Source organism: Pocillopora damicornis, chromosome 13, assembly GCF_964200805.1.
Source record: "Pocillopora damicornis chromosome 13, jaPocDami1.2, whole genome shotgun sequence".
NCBI lineage: Eukaryota > Metazoa > Cnidaria > Anthozoa > Scleractinia > Pocilloporidae > Pocillopora > Pocillopora damicornis.
In genome coordinates, this window is record NC_142682.1 from 14,970,748 (window position 1) to 14,984,691 (window position 13,944).

The following is a 13,944-nucleotide window of genomic DNA, read 5'->3' on the forward strand; positions in this document are numbered from 1 at the left end:
CATTGGAGGCATAGGGTAAAATATGGACTGGACCATTTTTTGGACCATTTTTTGGACCATTTTTTGGACTATTTTTTGGACCATTTTTTGGACTATTTTTTGGACCATTTTTTGGACCATTTTATAGGGGGGAAGCATACCATTAGTACTCAGGGAGGGGTGGGATGTAGTCTACTCTTACTGAGGGAGGGGTGGGAGGCAGAGTGTTATTACTCAGGGAGGGGTGAGAGAAGGACTATTGCTAGGCAGTGAGGGGTGAGAGGTGGATGTAAGAGTAAACAATACTTGTTAATGGAGCTTTTACTCGATCGTACAAATTATCTTCATCGGTTTTTCGACTGACTTTTTGAATGTTCTTCATTTTTGTCGTCCTGCGAAAGCAAAACTGCCACGTGAACACTGGACTTTGATTTCTATTGAAAATATCGCGTTTAAGATCCTCTACTGTTGAGTTATGCCTGTGCCTTTTGCGTCGGCATGTGTACCATCAGTTGCTTCACGTTTCCCTTCGTGTATACAGTATGTAATTACTAAATTTATCGATCTTCCTTTTGTCATTCATCTTATCAGACGAGATCACGAAATTTCCGGTCCTTAGCCCTTAATTTAGCAGTATATAGAATTCACGAGCGCTCTTGCAATTTTAACGTCTATACCTTTACTATATAAAATAATCAGCAAACGATTTCGAAGAGGAATCCATATTCGCGTATCGAGCAAAAGCACTGCTTTACTTGTAATATGGGAAAGATGGGAAAGCGCAAATATCGATTTTATCTGTTTCGCAAACAAAGGAGTTAATCACCCGCACCGGAAATAGCGACCAGGCATTCCTCGCGACTCCCGTACGTTTGCTTTCCAATTTGCCCGGGCCGCTGCCAATCACTTCTTGTGTAAAAACCTACGTAACCCGCTAAGTGGAAGTACAGTGACTACTGTTGCTTACCGATATTTTCCGTCGGCAAAACGTAGAAGTACTGTTCTATTTGGGAAATTTTTTTGTCTGTAGCTTGGATATGTCAGGAGAGTTTCATTGACAGCTGGATTACACCTCATGTTGTGAAACCATTTATAAAGACATTGCGCTTTTGCTTCGCTTTTTTTTGGGTCTATATATCCGCACTAGCAGACAAATTTAGAAATGTCCCGTCAAAATCAAAGGACAAATTTTGTCATGACAAATTTTTGTTTCCTCTGTTGCATTCGCACTAAAAATGTTGAAGCTGTCAAAAAGTTGTCAAATTCACTAATGGTAGTGTTTACGACATATGATAGACAAGTTTATCACGGTTTTGTTTATTTAGTAGATTTTCCCAAGCTTTTGCCGGGACGAATTTTGTCGGCGGTGCGCTTGAAAAATTTGTCCGCCTCAAAAAATCTTCGAATCACGACAAACCATCCGCACCTGTAAAGTGTTGGTAATGACAGAAAATTTGTCTATATTAACAATTTTGTCACTAGTGCGGATAGGCCCATAGTCACATACAAAAAGGGAAACGTGAGCCAACTGAAAGATAATTCACGAGTATCACTTAGCACTGGCACAAGTCGACCAAACAGGCACACGCATGACTTAGCAGTGGAAGATGGCGATATTTTAAATAACAATTATGTCCAGTGTTTAAGTGCCAGTTTCGCATTCGCATGACAAGAATGAAATAAACGCTAAGACCCAGCACAAAAATTTTGACATAGTAATAATCGGTCGAAAAACCGCTCAAAACAATTTGTATGATTCAATGAACACTCCATAATTAGTAGTAGTTACTCATACATAAACCTCCCACCCCTCTCTGCGTACTGATAGTTCGTCCTCCACCCCTCCCTCAGTAACAACAGTCTTCCTACAATCCCTCCCTGAATGCTGATAGACTGCATCCCACCGACCCCTAAGTGCTAATGGTCAGCCTCCCCCCCTCCTCCCAAAAAAAAATTGGTCCAAAAGAAAAGGTAAAAAAATGGTCCAAAAAATGGTCCAGTCCATATTTTACCCTCTGCCTATGGGCGTAGGGTAAAATATGGACTATTTTTTTTTATGGAGGGGGGAGGCAAAACATTACTTCTTAGGGATGGGTGGGATGCAGTCTCTCAGTTCTCAGGGAGGGATGGTAGGCAGACTGTTACTTCTAGTGGAGAAAGAAGTACTACTGCGCAGGGAGGGGTGGGAAGTTGATATACTGGTAACGGCTACTGACTTATGGATTGTTCATTGAATCACAAATTATTTTGAGCGGCTTTTCGAATGATTATTTGTATGTCAAAATTTTGCGCTGGGTCGTAACGTTTCTTAAATCTTTTGTGATGCGAATGCGAAACTGGCACTTAAACACTGGACTATAATTGTCATTGAAAATATCACCAATTCCATTCCTGTTTTCGATCCTCCACTAAGATATAAGATATGCGTTGTGCCTGTTAGGTCGACTTGTGCCAGTGCAAAGTGATACCAACGGGTTAGCATGAATCATCTTTCACTGTTACCTCACGTTTCCCTTTAGTATGTGACAAAAACAACAAAGGAAAGCGCGATGTCTTTATAATGGTTTCACAACACGGGGTGTAGTTATTGCAGCTGTCAATGAAACTCTCCTGACATATCCAAGCTGCAGACAATAAAATTTTCCGGGCAGAATCGGTCACATTTACTGACTTCTACGTTTTGCCGACGGAAAATATCGGTAAGCAACAGTAGTCACTGTACTTCCACTTAGCGGGTTACGTAGGTTTTTACACAAGAAGTGATTGGCAGCGGCCCGGGCAAATTGGAAAGCAAACGTACGGGAGTCGCGAGGAATGCCTGGTCGCTATTTCCGGTGCGGGTGATTAACTCCTTTGTTTGCGAAACAGATAAAATCGATATTTGCGCTTTCCCATCTTTCCCATATTACAAGTAAAGCAGTGCTTTTGCTCGATACGCGAATATGGATTCCTCTTCGAAATCGTTTGCTGATTATTTTATATAGTAAAGGTATAGACGTTAAAATTGCAAGAGCGCTCGTGAATTCTATATACTGCTAAATTAAGGGCTAAGGACCGGAAATTTCGTGATCTCGTCTGATAAGATGAATGACAAAAGGAAGATCGATAAATTTAGTAATTACATACTGTATACACGAAGGGAAACGTGAAGCAACTGATGGTACACATGCCGACGCAAAAGGCACAGGCATAACTCAACAGTAGAGGATCTTAAACGCGATATTTTCAATAGAAATCAAAGTCCAGTGTTCACGTGGCAGTTTTGCTGTCGCAGGACGACAAAAATGAAGAACATTCAAAAAGTCAGTCGAAAAACCGATGAAGATAATTTGTACGATCGAGTAAAAGCTCCATTAACAAGTATTGTTTACTCTTACATCCACCTCTCACCCCTCACTGCCTAGCAATAGTCCTTCTCTCACCCCTCCCTGAGTAATAACACTCTGCCTCCCACCCCTCCCTCAGTACTAGTAGACTGCATCCCACCCCTCCCTGAGTACTAATGGTATGCTTCCCCCCTATAAAATGGTCCAAAAAATGGTCCAAAAAATAGTCCAAAAATGGTCCAAAAAATAGTCCAAAAAATGGTCCAAAAAATGGTCCAAAAAATGGTCCATCCATATTTTACCCTATGCCATCATTGGAACTATATTTCTTTGTTTGACTTCTGAAATTTTGCCTTGAAACAGGGACAAATGAGATAATCAACCTCAAAATACATAAAGCGCAACATATATCAAAAGATTTTCACTTGCAATGCACCACCAGTATTTTCAAGAGTAAACAATTCAGAAGTGAAAGGCATAGGGTAAAACATGGACTGGACCATTTTTTGGACCATTTTTTGGACCATTTTTTGGACCATTTTTTGGACCATTTTTTGGACCATTTTTTGGACCATTTTTTGGACCATTTTTTGGACCATTTTTTGGACCATTTTTTGGACTATTTTTTGGACCATTTTTTGGACTATTTTTTGGACCATTTTATAGGGGGGAAGCATACCATTAGTACTCAGGGAGGGGTGGGATGCAGTCTACTAGTACTGAGGGACGGGTGGGAGGCAGAGTGTTATTAATCAGGGAGGGGTGAGAGAAGGACTATTGCTAGGCAGTGGGGGGTGAGAGGTGGATGTAAGAGTAAACAATACTTGTTAATGGAGCTTTTACTCGATCGTACAAATTATCTTCATCGGTTTTTCGACTGACTTTTTGAATGTTCTTCATTTTTGTGGTCCTGCGAAAGCAAAACTGCCACGTGAACACTGGACTTTGATTTCTATTGAAAATATCGCGTTTAAGATCCTCTACTGTTGAGTTATGCCTGTGCCTTTTGAGTCGGCATGTGTAACATCAGTTGCTTCACGTTTCCCTTCGTGTATACAGTATGTAATTACTAAATTTATCGATCTTCCTTTTGTCATTCATCTTATCAGACGAGATCATGAAATTTCCGGTCCTTAGCCCTTAATTTAGCAGTATATAGAATTCACGAGCGCTCTTGCAATTTTAACGTCTATACCTTTACTATATAAAATAATCAGCAAACGATTTCGAAGAGGAATCCATATTCGCGTATCGAGCAAAAGCACTGCTTTACTTGTAATATGGGAAAGATGGGAAAGCGCAAATATCGATTTTATCTGTTTCGCAAACAAAGGAGTTAATCACCCGCACCGGAAATAGCGACCAGGCATTCCTCGCGACTCCCGTACGTTTGCTTTCCAATTTGCCCGGGCCGCTGCCAATCACTTCTTGTGTAAAAACCTACGTAACCCGCTAAGTGGAAGTACAGTGACTACTGTTGCTTACCGATATTTTCCGTCGGCAAAACGTAGAAGTACTGTTCTATTTGGGAAATTTTTTTGTCTGTAGCTTGGATATGTCAGGAGAGTTTCATTGACAGCTGGATTACACCTCATGTTGTGAAACCATTTATAAAGACATTGCGCTTTTGCTTCGCTTTTTTTTGGGTCTATATATCCGCACTAGCAGACAAATTTAGAAATGTCCCGTCAAAATCAAAGGACAAATTTTGTCATGACAAATTTTTGTTTCCTCTGTTGCATTCGCACTAAAAATGTTGAAGCTGTCAAAAAGTTGTCAAATTCACTAATGGTAGTGTTTACGACATATGATAGACAAGTTTATCACGGTTTTGTTTATTTAGTAGATTTTCCCAAGCTTTTGCCGGGACGAATTTTATCGGCGGTGCGCTTGAAAAATTTGTCCGCCTCAAAAAATCTTCGAATCACGACAAACCATCCGCACCTGTAAAGTGTTGGTAATGACAGAAAATTTGTCTATATTAACAATTTTGTCACTAGTGCGGATAGGCCCATAGTCACATACAAAAAGGGAAACGTGAGCCAACTGAAAGATAATTCACGAGTATCACTTAGCACTGGCACAAGTCGACCAAACAGGCACACGCATGACTTAACAGTGGAAGATGGCGATATTTTCAATAACAATTATAGTCCAGTGTTTAAGTGCCAGTTTCGCATTCGCATGACAAGAATGAAATAAACGCTAAGACCCAGCACAAAAATTTTGACATAGTAATAATCGGTCGAAAAACCGCTCAAAACAATTTGTATGATTCAATGAACACTCCATAATTAGTAGTAGTTACTCATACATAAACCTCCCACCCCTCTCTGCGTACTGATAGTTCGTCCTCCACCCCTCCCTCAGTAACAACAGTCTTCCTACAATCCCTCCCTGAATGCTGATAGACTGCATCCCACCGACCCCTAAGTGCTAATGGTCAGCCTCCCCCCCTCCTCCCAAAAAAAAATTGGTCCAAAAGAAAAGGTAAAAAAATGGTCCAAAAAATGGTCCAGTCCATATTTTACCCTCTGCCTATGGGCGTAGGGTAAAATATGGACTATTTTTTTTTATGGAGGGGGGAGGCAAAACATTACTTCTTAGGGATGGGTGGGATGCAGTCTCTCAGTTCTCAGGGAGGGATGGTAGGCAGACTGTTACTTCTAGTGGAGAAAGAAGTACTACTGCGCAGGGAGGGGTGGGAAGTTGATATACTGGTAACGGCTACTGACTTATGGATTGTTCATTGAATCACAAATTATTTTGAGCGGCTTTTCGAATGATTATTTGTATGTCAAAATTTTGCGCTGGGTCGTAACGTTTGTTAAATCTTTTGTTATGCGAATGCGAAACTGGCACTTAAACACTGGACTATAATTGTCATTGAAAATATCACCAATTCTATTCCTGTTTTCGATCCTCCACTAAGATATAAGATATGCGTTGTGCCTGTTAGGTCGACTTGTGTCAGTGCAAAGTGATACCGACGGGTTAGCATGAATCATCTTTCACTGTTACCTCACGTTTCCCTTTAGTATGTGACAAAAACAACAAAGGAAAGCGCGATGTCTTTATAATGGTTTCACAACAAGGGTGCAGTTAATGCAGCTGTCAATGAAACTCTCCTGACATATCTAAGCTGCAGACAATAAAATTTTCCGGGCAGAATCGGTCACATTTACTGACTTCTACGTTTTGCCGACGGAAAATATCGGTAAGCAACAGTAGTCACTGTACTTCCACTTAGCGGGTTTTTACACAAGAAGTGATTGGCAGCGGCCCGGGCAAATTGGAAAGCAAACGTACGGGAGTCGCGAGGAATGCCTGGTCGCTATTTCCGGTGCGGGTGATTAACTCCTTTGTTTGCGAAACAGATAAAATCGATATTTGCGCTTTCCCATCTTTCCCATATTACAAGTAAAGCAGTGCTTTTGCTCGATACGCGAATATGGATTCCTCTTCGAAATCGTTTGCTGATTATTTTATATAGTAAAGGTATAGACGTTAAAATTGCAAGAGCGCTCGTGAATTCTATATACTGCTAAATTAAGGGCTAAGGACCGGAAATTTCATGATCTCGTCTGATAAGATGAATGACAAAAGGAAGATCGATAAATTTAGTAATTACATACTGTATACACGAAGGGAAACGTGAAGCAACTGATGTTACACATGCCGACTCAAAAGGCACAGGCATAACTCAACAGTAGAGGATCTTAAACGCGATATTTTCAATAGAAATCAAAGTCCAGTGTTCACGTGGCAGTTTTGCTTTCGCAGGACCACAAAAATGAAGAACATTCAAAAAGTCAGTCGAAAAACCGATGAAGATAATTTGTACGATCGAGTAAAAGCTCCATTAACAAGTATTGTTTACTCTTACATCCACCTCTCACCCCTCACTGCCTAGCAATAGTCCTTCTCTCACCCCTCCCTGATTAATAACACTCTGCCTCCCACCCGTCCCTCAGTACTAGTAGACTGCATCCCACCCCTCCCTGAGTACTAATGGTATGCTTCCCCCCTATAAAATGGTCCAAAAAATAGTCCAAAAAATGGTCCAAAAAATAGTCCAAAAAATGGTCCAAAAAATGGTCCAAAAAATGGTCCAAGAAATGGTCCAAAAAATGGTCCAGTCCATATTTTACCCTATGCCGAAGTGAAATGCCCAAATTTACTAATCCCTCTTGAAGTCTACAGTGCAACCATTGAAACTATAGTTCTTTGTTTGAAGATTGACATACTGACTAATTAGTCTGACCTTATCTTATCATCACCCCAAGCCCAAATTTACTAATCCCTCTTGAAGTCTACAGTGCAACCATTGGAACTATATTTCTTTGTTTGACTTCTGAAATTTTGCCTTGAAACAGGGACAAATGAGATAATCAACCTCAAAATACATAAAGCGCAACATATATCAAAAGCCTTTCATTTGCAATGCACCACCAGTATTTTCAAGAGTAAACAATTCAGAAGTGAAACCGGAAACTGTCATTTTATATCATTCCACTCATTCTCGAGCATAATTTGTTTTTTTTTGAGAATTTTTAGCGTGTAACAAGTAGAACCACATCTAAAAAACATACAAAACATACAAGATAATGTACAGGTCGATCTATATACAACTATCGTTTTGAAATAAAGGATTTGTTTTGATTTAGTTCGGACGCGCACGATCTGTCATCGGCTGATAATTTAGCTCGTTGCGTTGTCAAATTCCATTGAAGATTATTTACTCTGTCGCTCCAAAATCATGTTTTATCACAATATATATTGCTTTACATTCACAAATATACATCTACAGGTCTATCTCAAGGCAAAAAACAAGGATTCGAGCGAGAAAAGTAAAAGTAAATTTAATTTTACGCTGTTTCAACATCACGTGCGTCACGCATTTAAACACGAAGGCGCGCTATAAATAGCTTGGCTCCTCCCCTTTGTTTCAGCTCAAATGCAAAACTCATCCAATATGGCGACCAACGGTCCCACCATGAGTGAAACGGTCTGCATAAAAGACACACTTTAAGTGTTTTTTTGTGTCAATAAATTAGAAGATATTGCGTGTTGTTGACTCTAATTCCCATAATTGAGCTCATTTTGATATTAATTGGCATTAAGTTATCGTTCGGCCGCTCAAAGCGCGATCTGCGGTCGACGAGACACTCGCACAGTTGTCTTTTCAAAATTCGCGCCGTGTAACTTCGGCTTATGTCCCAAGCCCCTTGTACACATTGGTTCTCCGAGCCTTCAGATTATTCTCATTGAAACTAGCGGATTCATGAAACATTCTATGCGCAATGCTCAGACTATTGTTATTTGTGACAATATTCTGTGACAAAACCTCTAAAGTATGGATGATTTCGCAAGTAAGTGCGATTTTGAGACAGAATTTCACAACTCTAGTTCAGTTTGGGGAAAAGTCTTGGCTGTCGCTGCTCGAAAGATATTTTTATTGGGAAATTTAATCGTTATGGCTGAGGGAAATAACCCATCTGTACCCAAGAAAAAGCGTCCAACGGATCGAGGTCCTCAGTTCTCGTTCAACATAGAAGTTCCTCGAACTCAGGAGAGCAGACTTCTCGGCATCAAAGACCGCATAAAGATGGCCAGAGGCTCGTTGAATCTCACAAAAGCGACCACAAGCACACAGAATGCAGATTTAATGGAAGCTCTTCTGTTAGCTTTTGAGGAGAAAATTGAGAGGAAACGACTGACATCGAGCGATCTGAGCTTATCATCAACGGGAAGTCCGAACCCCTCTCTTCTCTCTACACCATCCACAACTGCACGGTTTTCGATTCCTTCAGCTTCTTCTACTCCATCTTCGCGTATTTCTTTGCCTTTCAGTGATCCTTCTTCTCCAATTTCTCTTCCACAAGCAGAACGTACGCCACAAAGAATGCAAATCACTGCATCTTCAGCAGAGAACGACTCCATATATCTCTGCAGCGAAGAATCTCTGCGAACTCTGTTTTCTTTTTTCTGTAATACGCTATCGACATCATGTTGTTATTGTGGAAAACCCCTCGATTGCGAATCACTTGTCTTCAATCGACAGAGTCATGTCGTGTCAGTGACAATTTCATGCGTTGGTGGAGGTTCTTTCAAGTGGCTCTCCTCCCCCATCATGGGAGGATCTCCAAAGTACTATGTAAATTTGAGGTGAGCACTCTTTCATTTTTTGCCCTAAATTTACTGAAATTTATTATCTCGGTATTTTAGAGTTTTTGTTTTTTGTAACTGGTCACTTATCTGTCTCTCTTTTTCATAGATTGATTCATGGAGTATTGTCCTGTGGCTTGACAGAGACACAATACACAAGTTTCTGTCAAGCAGCCAACATCGGGTCAGAGGGAGAAAAGACCTTTGACACAGGTTAGCAATGCACATTCTCAGATGCTCTGAAAATCATGTAGTCTTTCTCCTTGCAAGGAGAAGGCAGTCAACAGCAGTTTGCAGGTTGTTAAATCATGAATGTTCTATCAAGATAGCTCAAACTGACTGAACTGTTCCTTCTTTGGTTTCTGCCCTACCAGATGCATTCTAAAATACTTCTATTTTTAATCACTTCAACAGTCTTGAAAAAGCTTGGTTACTTGACAGTCGTGAAGAGGGTTTCCAATGAGTCGATGTTGGCTGCTCAAGAACAAGTGAAGAGTAACCCTGCATATGCTGTGAATGGAGAGGTACAAGTAGTCATTTTAACTTCATTTTGTCTTTGGCCACATACTTATACACCTGCCATACTCGGAGTATATTATGTAGACTGGCACGTACAAAGATATAAAATCTTATATCAGATTGTAAACCTTGAAAAATCTGTGAGTAGAGAAATGTGACCATTTTTATGTTTTGATTTCTACCATTTTCCTGCAGTGTGTTATAACAGATGCAAGGCATGATTCCAGTCGATCAGCAGCACACACAACAGTGTCAGCCCTTTCTTTCTCGTAAGATGCTTTCTACTCGATTTCTTTGTATGATATGTTGAACCTCTATTATGTTCAACACCATTCCTAAAATCATTTCATTTGCACTGATTATCTTTAGGACCAAAAAGGTGTTAGCAGTTGTCAACTGGAGTAAGGCCAATGAAACTTCAGCAGTAAGCCGTGAGGTCCCTATGACAAAAGAGCTGTTGACTTATCTCTGTGAGACACAAGGTATGATAAGTTTGCATCCTCAATAATATCATATCACATATGTAGTACAAATATGGAGATCAGAAGTATATTTTATAATGCAACTAAAGTAATTCTTTTTTCAGGGTTCCATGTTGCAGAGGTGGCACATGACTTTGTATTACAGCTAAAAACATGGATCTTGTCAAAAGGAATGCTTAATTCCTTTGACTCTTGGCATGGTACTCAGTATACACTTGTATTTTTTGGCTCATTTTGTCTTGATGATTATGGCTATTTCTTGAAAATTAGCCTTTTATTGGTATTAAAATTTTTTGTTTATTTTCAGGTGCAAAGTCTGTGACTAAAGCAATGAAGAAAGTTGCCTCAGGACCACAGAGGGATGAGGGCTCAAAGTGGTTTTTTGAATTGTCCGACAAAGGTAAGATATCTCTCTTATGAGAGTCATCAGAAGCTATATTCTCTCTACAATTATCTGCAGATGTCAAATTCCTTCTTGATATGAGATGAATACAATGGAATATAATAATTGTGAATATTTTACAGTGAAAAGTACAAGGACTCATGTGTACTTCTGCATGAAGAACAGTCCACCCACTGAAGAAGAATTTCAGGGTACACTGTTGAATGTAGTTGACCATTACCAGGTAATTTGAATGACTGTTTATTGAGAGAACATAGTATTTTGTTTTCATTTTTGTAAGTACCTTTTGTTGTGTTATTGTAGCAAGATATGACATGATCATTACCTCAAAGATTGCACATATTTCTTTAATAATGGCGAACAAGAGACATTATATTTACTATAATTATTACTACTGATTTATTAATCTATTTTTCCATAACTTGGTGTATTTATTACTCAGGGTAATCATGTCAGATGCCATGCAGAGTCACGGTGCAAGCAGAATGGCTATGTGATGGGCAAAAGACTGTTAACTAAACCTGAAGCAGTAGCTGCCTACAGGAAAGCCATTATGAGCACTTCAATTTATAGGCATGCATCGGACTACATGCGGGTAAATAATTGACACATGCTGTATGTTTATGTTTCTTTGCATGAAGAAGTTTATCTCTTCTTCCAAATTAATGATGTTGAGGTAAGGGCCATAAATGAGTTGAACAAAATAATTCATTTTCCAGTTAAAGAAAAATCACCCATAATTTGTTGCCTTCTTTAGTGCAGGGAAACATATTGGATTGAGTCTCTCCATTCAGTGATGCTCATTTATGCTGCAAAGCGGATTCATTATGGGGATGACTCATACAACATGCGCATGGAGTTAGCCATTCTTGATTGGGTAAGAAACTTATGTTGTTAATTCGTCAAAATAACTTTGGCACTTTTTGGATTCACTGCTTTCTCATGCTTATTGACTCATTTGTCTTACAGAATGAAAATGTGAATCGAGAAGCATCGTCTCTACAGATGGACCAGCATGCCAGGCATCCAAATCGCTTGGCAGAGACCAGGGTGCTTACTTCAAAGACATTTCATTTCAGAGAAACTATCTGGTCTACCTTTTTAAATATAAACAAAATTTAATGATGTCTCATCTGTTTTCCATTGCACCACAGTTTCTGTGATAATTACAACTAGGAGCCCAAATGTCCTGTAAAATATGTGAGGTCATGAGGGAGGACCAATTCTACCAACTGCTGGTACTAAGTGATGAAAACATGAGTATGAGGTTTGACACTAGGTATTTTCCAAGTAGACTCATTATCTGTTACTTTTCTCTGCACTGTATATCTTTTCCTAACTTATAGGAAAGTCACTATAATTTGCTGTGTGGACATTATAAAATGGACCATAAACAATTTGGTACTTGGGCTCTCTTTGACGTGGGCATTTGAATGAGAATTTTATTATTCCCTTTTATGCCCCATATAGGGAATATCAGGAGGGTTAGGAAACCTTGACCTCACATCTTTTATAACACAATTGGGCATCCTTTCCCGCACAGCATTAACGTGGTCCCCCAGTTCGACTTTTCTAGCCTGATAAATAGGGTCTTTCCAGAGCCCACATTTGTTCAATGCTCTCCAGTACGTCTTGTAATCTTTTCTTCGTCGCACGTGATTTTGAATATGTGCTTCGCGATAGCCAAGGTATTCGCGACTGTCGGTCGTTACACATGGCGTTTGCCGACAGTAAATACACATTTCGAACTCGTCCCCTCTTGCATCAGCTATTGTGGAGACAAAGTAAAACAACTATTAGAGCGAAAGCGTAACTGAACAGTCATGAAGTCTGATATGATCGTACAACTGGTCTTCCCGCCTACATTTTATTTTGGACAATTTTTATGTACATTTTTCATGTTTCATTGACAAGTTTGCCCAAGGTGTAGTATAAAATATTGCAATAAATACAACCTGTAGTTCTAAAGAAATAACTCCTTTCAAAACATTCTTAGGCAGGGCAAAACGTTTTGTAGGTGTCACGCAAGGCTGCATTTCGGGAAATGAAGGCATCAAAAGGAAGCAGTCTAAGACATGAACTGTCGCATCATACGAAAAAATCTGTGGTTTGCAAGTATATTCTAACTAGTATTTCCTAGTTTGTAAAAACTCTGCAATTAGTTACTTCTGAGAAATTATAGTGTTACGCGAGTGTTTCAATCTTGGTGATACATTATCACAGTGATTGTTAGTGTCGAACTGTAATCCTAAGTTACCTTTCTAATGTATTGTTCCAAAGGTCAAGAATCATCCAGTATTGTTGTAATCATATTATACTTAGATTAAAAAAAAGAAAAAGAAATCGTACCATTTGTGGAGGAAGCCCGTACAGATGATTCGTTTAGCGACATCGACGCCTGGACATGTTGAAGTGAATCGGTGGTCGGCGACGGTTCACTCGCGCGCTCCAGAACTTCGCCTGCAACAGTCGCTCTGCTTTTATTTTTCTTCCGCTGGGTTGACAGCACTTCCCCTTCGCATTGTTGAAGAAATGCCTTGAACATTTCTTCATCTTTTCTTTTTATTCTTACAGTTATCTACATCCAGTATTTGGAAACAGACATGAAATTACGCAATGGCAATTTTGAGCGATGGCGAAGCGAATCATTTCGAATTTCAAATTTACCGCCAAAAACGAAGACGGTTTCGTTCGGAGGAAGGTAATACAAACCTCAACAAATTCTTCCATTTTGATGAAAACGTAGAAATTTAACGAGAAATGCGCCTCTGGTCAGTGCCTTGCATTGACTGCAGCTCAAGCTGTTTTGAAGTTCTGTATGCCACGACGGTTGATTGACAAATGATCCAGAGGTACCTAAGGCACCTCTCCTTTTATAGCGCGCCTTCGTGTTTAAATATCGCAAGAATGTTTACAGATTACTTACCTCGATTCTTCGATAGGATTCTCCAGTTTTCTGTCTAGTTCAGATTCCTCACCACTGGACATACCACCATGCTCACTTCCATCGTCAAAAATGATGTCTAAAGCCCAGGTGTGCATATATTTAGGCACATAGCTTTGACTA

General features: G+C 39.7%; 2 protein-coding genes and 1 long non-coding RNA gene across 3 annotated transcripts in view; 1 reads left to right on the forward strand and 2 right to left on the reverse strand.

Moving 5' to 3' along the window:
• Positions 1 to 13,940, reverse strand: part of LOC149035646 (uncharacterized) — a 14,718-nt gene extending 778 nt beyond the window's left edge. The window contains exon 1 of the long non-coding RNA XR_016182067.1: positions 13,804 to 13,940. This is a non-coding gene — a long non-coding RNA (uncharacterized LOC149035646). The remainder of the gene's footprint in view (positions 1 to 13,803) is intronic.
• Positions 8,213 to 13,225, forward strand: LOC149035647 (uncharacterized). Its single transcript, XM_089190805.1, has 11 exons — positions 8,213 to 9,473; positions 9,583 to 9,686; positions 9,888 to 9,997; positions 10,188 to 10,261; positions 10,362 to 10,474; positions 10,579 to 10,674; positions 10,782 to 10,874; positions 11,000 to 11,100; positions 11,320 to 11,472; positions 11,635 to 11,754; positions 11,847 to 13,225. The coding sequence occupies exons 1-11, from the start codon at positions 8,662 to 8,664 to the stop codon at positions 11,997 to 11,999; spliced, it is 1,929 nt and encodes a 642-aa protein (XP_089046931.1). The 5' UTR covers positions 8,213 to 8,661; the 3' UTR covers positions 12,000 to 13,225.
• On the reverse strand, positions 12,323 to 13,720 carry LOC149035648 (uncharacterized). The gene is made up of 3 exons (XM_089190807.1): positions 13,590 to 13,720; positions 13,227 to 13,455; positions 12,323 to 12,645 (listed from the first exon to the last, which is right to left on the reverse strand). The coding sequence occupies exons 1-3, from the start codon at positions 13,605 to 13,607 to the stop codon at positions 12,323 to 12,325; spliced, it is 570 nt and encodes a 189-aa protein (XP_089046933.1). The 5' UTR covers positions 13,608 to 13,720.
• Positions 13,941 to 13,944: the final 4 nt, after the last annotated feature.

Bases quoted from the DNA above. Each gene is read 5' to 3' on its own strand.
- LOC149035647 (XM_089190805.1), top strand. From the start codon at position 8,662: ATGGATGATTTCGCAAGTAAGTGCGATTTTGAGACAGAATTTCACAAC. The intron at 10,262-10,361 runs GTAAGATGCTTT...GATTATCTTTAG, and splicing joins GTGTCAGCCCTTTCTTTCTC to GACCAAAAAGGTGTTAGCAG. The intron at 11,755-11,846 runs GTAAGAAACTTA...TTTGTCTTACAG, and splicing joins AGTTAGCCATTCTTGATTGG to AATGAAAATGTGAATCGAGA.
- LOC149035648 (XM_089190807.1), bottom strand. The intron at 12,646-13,226 runs GTACGATTTCTT...TCTCCACAATAG, and splicing joins ACGGGCTTCCTCCACAAATG to CTGATGCAAGAGGGGACGAG.